Raw genomic sequence first — 6,937 nt, 5'->3', positions numbered from 1 at the left:
AGCTCCCTCAGCGGGGCCTGTGGGGATGGAGGGCGAGGAGCTGGAGGGGGACGAGTACAGCGTTCAGGAGGAGGAGGAGGAGGAGGCGGCGCTGTCGGAGCAGGAGGAGGAAGAACAGGTGAGGGAGGGGGCCTCAGCACCCTCTGGCTGTGGTTAGGCCAGCGCTGGCCTTGTGCTCTCTCCTTCTCTCACAGGTGCTGGCCCCGTGTCCCCTGACAGAGGAGGACCTGAAGGAGGGCCTCTCTCTCCTCTGTAAGACTGGCAATGGCCTAGCCCACGCCTACGTAAAATTTGAAGCAAAATACAAGTGAGTGTGCAACACCTGCCCCAGGAAAAGTCTGTCTGCTCCCTGGGTATCTATGTAGCCACAGAGCAGCTGTGCCATAAGGCCACTGGTGACCGACAGTGTGGGGCAGGAGCATTTCCAGGCCATGCTCTATGACTGTCTGGTTTCCAGTCTGTGCCTCATCATAGCTTGTCCATCCTCAGCCCTGAGCTGGGGACCGCCTCCACCATAGCCAGATGCACTGGTGGGAACATCAGTATTCCCTTAGATTGAGGGGAGCCTGCCCATCGCTCTGGACTGTAGTCTTCTAGGGGGACCTGAACAGGGTGACCTCCCCACAGTCACTTTGAGAAATACCCCTTAAGCATCTCCCCTGTTAACTGCTAACCTTTAGGGCATGCACTTGTAAGTATAGTGCCACAATGGCCTCGGGACAGTTTGGAGCCACAGCCCCATCAGTACACCCACATAATCCTAGATCTAACTAACAGGCCTCAGTAAGACTGTGTCTTGCAGCAGCCTCATAGCTATCTCAACCAGCTTTTTCCCACTACGAAGGTCCTTCTGCACAGGCCTTGGTGCTGTCACTACCGTCTGTCAGACCCACCCCCCAAACTTACCCTCTTTTCTCCTCCGGTTCTGCACTCTCCTGACAGATATAATTCAATGGGAATAAGTACTCCCTCTGCCAGGAAAGCAGGTCCAATTGTACCATTTGGCCCTGTTTACAGACTGTTTGGACTGGCCCTATCACCTGCCTTTTTCTTCCTTCTCTCCAGCAAGGCTTCCTAGGATGGCAAGGAAGTGAGAGAGGAGGATGCCCTCCCTCCAGTAGTGGCAAGGAGCAAACTGAAGGCTGCTAGTAAGGGGAAATATGAGAGATGTTTTATTCACATTCTCCCTCCCACAGGGACTTGACAGATATCAGTCTCCTCGAATGCTTCATTCACCTGCGGTATGTGGATTTGTCACAGAACAAACTGCAAGATTTGTCTCCACTGAGCAGCCTAACCCACCTGCTTTGGCTGAAGGTGGATGGGAATCTGCTTACCAGTGCCTGCATGCAGGAGCTACCCTACCTCCAGATCATCAGCTTTGCTCACAACCGCATCAAGGATATGGAGGGCATTACTCACCCCCGCTTAGTCAGCCTCAGCCTGAAAGGTGATACAGACCACCTGTTTTCATTCTTGTGCCCATAGAATGCTCTCTTTGGGTGGGATTAACTCTCTTACCGTTTCTTCCTCCTCTGGCACTCAGGAAATAAAATCCAGACAGCGCTGGGCCTGAGTCACGGCCAATTGTTCAGCCTGCAAATCCTGGAGCTGCGAGGAAACAAGCTAGAGGGCACAGCAGGGCTTAATCTTCCCAAGCTCAAGCACCTCTATCTGGTAAGGGATCAGCCAGCTAGGGGAGTGGGACAGAGCTGCTGCAGACCTTGGCACCTCCAGTCAGTGGGAGGAGAGGAGGAGGCTGTCACCTTCAAAGTAGCATAATTTTCATGCTAGCCCATTCAATTCAATCTTCTCAGCCTGAGAGAGGAACAGTTTTCAGAGAGCAAAAGAGACAAAATCACTTCTTTGGGGTAGCTCCTTCAACGCTGTCTGCCCAGATAGCGCGAAGGGCGTAGCCACTGACCAGTAGTTCCTCTGCAGAGAGCTGAAGAGTTGGCAAAGTTCAGCGTGTCAGGTTCTTCCCTCCCGGCCTCCTGCAGGAGAGTCATATTCTCTTCTGGCAGCCTTAGGCAAGCCTGTATTCCATGTGTCCAGAAATCCCTGGAGGTCAGTGGGGAAAGCAACAGGTTTGCTCTGGGTGACAGAGGGAGGTGATGCCTCTTTCTCCTCCCTGATGGGCCTAATCAAATACAGGATTAAAACCAGCACAATTGTATGATTCACACCTTCAGCTGCCAAAAAAGAAACCGATTGAACGTCGTAGTGAAACTAAGATAGAAGAAGCAGACCTGATGGAGCAAGTCCAGACGAGGGCCACGAAGATGATCAAAGGGCTGGAGCACCTCTCATATGAAGAAAAGCTAAGAGAGTTGGGGTTGTTCAGCCTGGAGAAGAGAAGGCTCCGAGGAGACCTTAGAGCAGCCTTCCAGTACCTAAAAGGGGCCTACAAGAAAGCTGGGGAGGTACTTTTTACAAGGGCATGGAGTGACAGGACAAGGGGCAATGGCTTAACTGAAAGAGGGAAGAGTTAGATTAGATATAATGAAAAAATGTCCAGACGAGGGCCACGTGAGGCAGTGGCACAGGTTGCCCAGAGAAGCTGTGGATGCCCCATCCCTGGAAGTGTTCAAGGCCAGGTTGGATGGGGCTTTGAGCAACGTGGTCTGGTGGAAGGTGTCCCTGCCCACGGCGGAGGGGTTGGAACGAGGTGATCGTTAAGGTCCCTGCCAACCAAACCATTCTATGATTCTATGAATTTCCTAATACCATAAACCATTGCTTCAGGGAATATTTACTCCTAGAGATGCAAGTGAAGAAAGTATGTATGGCTTAGTCCAATGCATCACACAGTGTTACAGCTTGCAAAGACTAGATAGAGGTCCTGAGTCACTACCTCCTAAAAAGCAATTAAAGCTGATAAAGGCTTTGAAAAGCTATATGTTTCTTTTCATCAAGACTCCCTGGCAGAAAACACCCAGGAGATTGTTTGCTGAGATTGCCTACAATCTTCTGGTGGAAAACTGAGATTTTTAGGACTAGAGGTGCTTGGAGAAGGGATGAAGTGGATAAGTCACTAGATACAATACAGCATTTCAAAGTAAAACCAGTCACTTTAGTGAGTGATTGGAGGGAAGCAAACAAAGCACCTATATTTAAAGAAGGTTCTTGGCATGATCGAGGGATTTCTGAGCTGCACATATGAAGTGGGTAAATTGCAAGGCATGATTATTAACTAGAACAACTGACTCATTTCTCAGGAATCTTTGGGTCTTCAATCTGTCTCCCATGTCCGCCTGCTCATTAAATAATTTTAGAGAGGAGTCTCTCCCAGTAGTGCTTTGCTTTCTGTGTAAAGATTTTAGTACTACATGAGCCATGGGTAGATGTAGCTGACGCCTCAAGGACAGGGTTCAAGACAAAAGCTTCAATTTAGAGGAACTGAACCAAATTTGGTTAACGTATGACACAGTTGCAGGTGAAATTTAGCATTAAAAAAAGTTACACCTACTAGCAGGAAGACTATGAGCTGGCTGCGTTAGCTTGTGGCACTTGTATCAGTGTGAGTTCACTGCTGTCAGTAGGGCTGTGTTAGTTCGCGGTCACTGTGCAGCAGTGGTGACAAAGGCCAGCTAAAGCAAGGCCAGGCGTGCAGGAAGGGGAGAGGGAGTCATGGGCAACATATCATAGTAGCTTTCCATAAGAAACAGTGGCATTATGTCTATGTGAAGAACTAGTATCTAAGGTAAGGTGATGATGTGATCATTTAATTAAAGGTGTCATACGGAATGTTATTTGATTTAAGGAAAAAAAAAAATCCAACCCTGGAAAAAATCCATTCTGAATCATCCTGTTAGTGCTTGTAGGCCCAGAGCGGTTAAAACTATTCACACTGAAGTAATGAAGAAAGTGAGAGTGATGGGAGGTTACTATTTGTTTTACAGACCAGTGGTCTGTGAGCTCCCCACCCTGTTTCCCACTCCAGCTCCCGATTTCCTCTGAGGTACAATGTACTACTCCTTCCTGACTGTTACATCTGTTCACATGACCTTCACTACATCTCCAACTTCCCTCCTTTTGTCCTTGTGTTACCATCTTTACTTGGTCCAGCTGGTCCAGACTCTCCTTTGTCCAGTTTCCATTAAAATCCTCCTTTTCTACATAATGTCCTTTTCCTGAGTGACCCAGTCCTAAAGCTGTTCTCTTATCCCACCAGTTCAGCCTGTGCCCCTTTTATTGGTCTCAGGCATTGGCCACGTCACTGCCTGGGTACCAACAAGGAACAGAGAGAACAACAGCACCTCTCTTGTTTCCCGTTCAGCTATTTGCATCCTTAGAGACTGCAGCCCTGAGACACAATCACAAGCGAAGCCCTGCTCAGCGCCAGGCTGGGGAACATGGCGGGGAGGTTGTAGTTACCAGGCATGTTCCAAACTTGGCTGCGCAAGCCTGACCCAACGTTGGTGCTAGCACTGCGGTGAGCCCGGGCTTGGGCAGGAGACCTCAGTGGTCTTTTCTAGCCAAAATCCTGCTGTGACACTATTGCTGGAATTCAGAGCTTCCTATTTCCCTATCTCATAACGCACATCAGAGTGAAGTGAATGAAATTCAATGATGGGGAATTTTGAAGTGATAGGACATGTTCTACCTGCCATAAGATTGTCAGATTTGTTGAAAGAAGGCGCACCTATGGATGGACAATAACAATTATATGTGGAAAACCTAAAATTAAGCTAACCACCAACACCCACCCCCCTGCAACCTCTCTCAGGAACACACAGCCTGCTTCTGCTCCTAGAGGAGTAGAAGAGGAGACTTTTTAGTAGCAGATTTCCCCTACAAGAGAAGCAGCTGACACTGGAAGATCCCTGGACTACATGGACTATGTGACTGAGAGGGGCTGGTTATTAATCCTTTAAATATGCTTGTTTCAGGCTCAGGTCTGTGCTTTCCCCTCCACGCTCTCTGAGGCCTTAGGGTCTCCAATTTGGCACTGCCATGGAAAGGGGTGCTGTGCTGGCAGCGGAGTGCTCATCTGGGGTGGTTTTGTCTGAGTCACCAAGTGATGCTACAGGAAACACGTTTTCAGCAAACTTTTGGTCCTTGAATCTCAATACTTGGAACCCATTTGGCCAAGACCCTGAGCAACCTGATCTAGCTTCAGAGAAGCTAGATGTGAGTGGAAGGAGCTTTAAAGGCCAGAAATAACTGCTGTTCCTTCTCCTGTGTGTCCCCTTTTCCCTTCTCTCTTCCTGCCTCCCTGATGCTCAGGCCCAGAATGCCATTCGGAACCTTGAAGGCCTTGAGGGTCTAGGGCAGCTGACAACTCTGCACCTGCGTGACAACCAGCTTGAGACCCTGGATGGATTCTGTAGTGGCATGAAGTGCCTGCAGTACCTCAATCTACGGTGGGTACTCCCTGCTCTGTGTTGGGACCAGAGACCCCTTCATCAGGCTGTACTCCCATTTACATCTTTAGGATTTTCTGTTTCCTTCGGAAGTTGAAGACCTGATGGGGACGGGTTGATCTTTACCATCCTTCACTGGTGTTCAGCACTCAGCCGTCAGGCAGTGTAACAGCCAGGGTCTTTCCTGGGCTTCTCAGAAAAGTTCTGCCTCTCCAGTCACTCTCACACCCCACCTCATACTTTTTATTCCTTGTCATAACTCCTTTGGATCTCTCTAAGCATGTTCTCTGTGTCCTCGACATGACTGCAACTGGCCTTTACTTCTCGGCATTTGCCATACAGGGTGATGGCGATATGACACAATTCAAGGCACTGTCTGAGCACGGAGAAACCCAGAGGCGATGCCCTTTTTGTCCCTCAGTCTGGGAAGCTGCAGACAGATCTGGATCTTAGATCACAGGTCTGTGGTCTAAGGTCTAGGATCTATCATGCTGCTAAGTTTTGCTCTGTCTTGTCAGCTTACTCTTCCAAAGGGATCTCACTACTTGCACGTGTCTCTTTCCCTGCTCTGTGCTTCCTCTTTTCAGGAACAATGGGATCAATAGCCTTCAGGAGGTGGCAAAACTGCGGGTCCTCCCCATGCTGCAGGCACTGGTGCTGTTGGACAACCCATGCTCTGATGAACCCAATTACCGGCTGGAGGTCCTGGTCCTGCTGCCACACCTGCAACGCCTCGACAAGGGATTATTTGAGCCAGATGAGCGGGCAGAGGCGAAAAAAATCCGTCAGAAAAGGCAGGAAGAAGAAAAGGTGAGAACAGCGGGGGGGGGGAAATGAAGCGAAAGGGAAGAGAGAGGATCAAACATGCTGATCAAGCCTCTCCTCCTCTAGATTACATGAGGAGAAGTCTGAGGGAGATCAGTCCCAAGGGCAGAGGAGCCTGAGACAGAAATCAGGCTTCACATCCTGATTGTGATGGCTAGCATCACAACCCTACTGCCATTCCCAACCCCACTAGCAGAATTGAGCGGTGAAAGGAGAAAAGAAGTCAGGCATGGCATCATTTAACTTCTCCCTCTTTTTCTTCAGGAAATGGAAAGATCTCTCCAGGCTCATGTGACTGAGTGACCTGTGTTTTTAAAACCTGTTCCCAGAGCCAGTCAAGATTTGGAGATGCCTTCCCCCTCCATGTGTGACTGGGAATGTGAGAGCTGCAGTTATCAGAGCTACCTTCACCTCATTTTGCCCCTGCAGAAAAGAGGAGGGCTACTCACCCAGGTCCTGGAAGCTGCCCTGAGGTACTGCAGTGTTTTTGCAGTCACTGCATTCATATGCTCTATTCTCAGCAGGCCCGGGAGGGAAAAGGGAAAGGGGAGAGTTACAGGTTCTGCGGTTCCATTTATGGCTCCCCAAAATCCTACAAGATTTTCTGATTTGAATAAAAATAATTAATGAGCTTGGAGTGACTGGAACTGTTTATCCTGCACACCCACTCCTATTCCCTGGCTCTCTCACCCTCGTCTGTCTCTGTCTTTCCCCTGGCTGCCGTTCTTTCCACACTTCCCCACGCT

The 6,937-nt window shown here is 49.3% G+C and overlaps 1 protein-coding gene across 1 annotated transcript; it reads left to right on the top strand.

Moving 5' to 3' along the window:
* The first annotated feature begins 25 nt into the window (after positions 1-25).
* Positions 26-6,494, top strand: LRRC23 (leucine rich repeat containing 23). The gene is made up of 7 exons (XM_009705261.1): positions 26-118; positions 195-307; positions 1,197-1,450; positions 1,547-1,677; positions 5,230-5,366; positions 5,954-6,176; positions 6,456-6,494. Exons 1-7 carry the CDS (start codon positions 26-28, stop codon positions 6,492-6,494), a joined length of 990 nt encoding a protein of 329 aa, XP_009703563.1.
* The last annotated feature ends 443 nt before the right edge of the window (positions 6,495-6,937 follow it).

The sequence above is a fragment of the Cariama cristata genome, unplaced genomic scaffold (genome assembly GCF_000690535.1).
Source record: "Cariama cristata isolate BGI_N322 unplaced genomic scaffold, ASM69053v1 scaffold21378, whole genome shotgun sequence".
NCBI lineage: Eukaryota > Metazoa > Chordata > Aves > Cariamiformes > Cariamidae > Cariama > Cariama cristata.
The sequence above is the reverse complement of the archived record's forward strand: the minus strand, read 5'-3'. Positions and strand labels throughout refer to the sequence as shown.

Coding starts and splice junctions, on each gene's coding strand:
- LRRC23 (XM_009705261.1), top strand. CDS start 26: ATGGAGGGCGAGGAGCTGGAGGGGGACGAGTACAGCGTTCAGGAGGAG. Junction 308..1,196: donor AAATTTGAAGCAAAATACAA/GTGAGTGTGCAA, acceptor TCCCTCCCACAG/GGACTTGACAGATATCAGTC. Junction 1,678..5,229: donor AGCTCAAGCACCTCTATCTG/GTAAGGGATCAG, acceptor CCTGATGCTCAG/GCCCAGAATGCCATTCGGAA.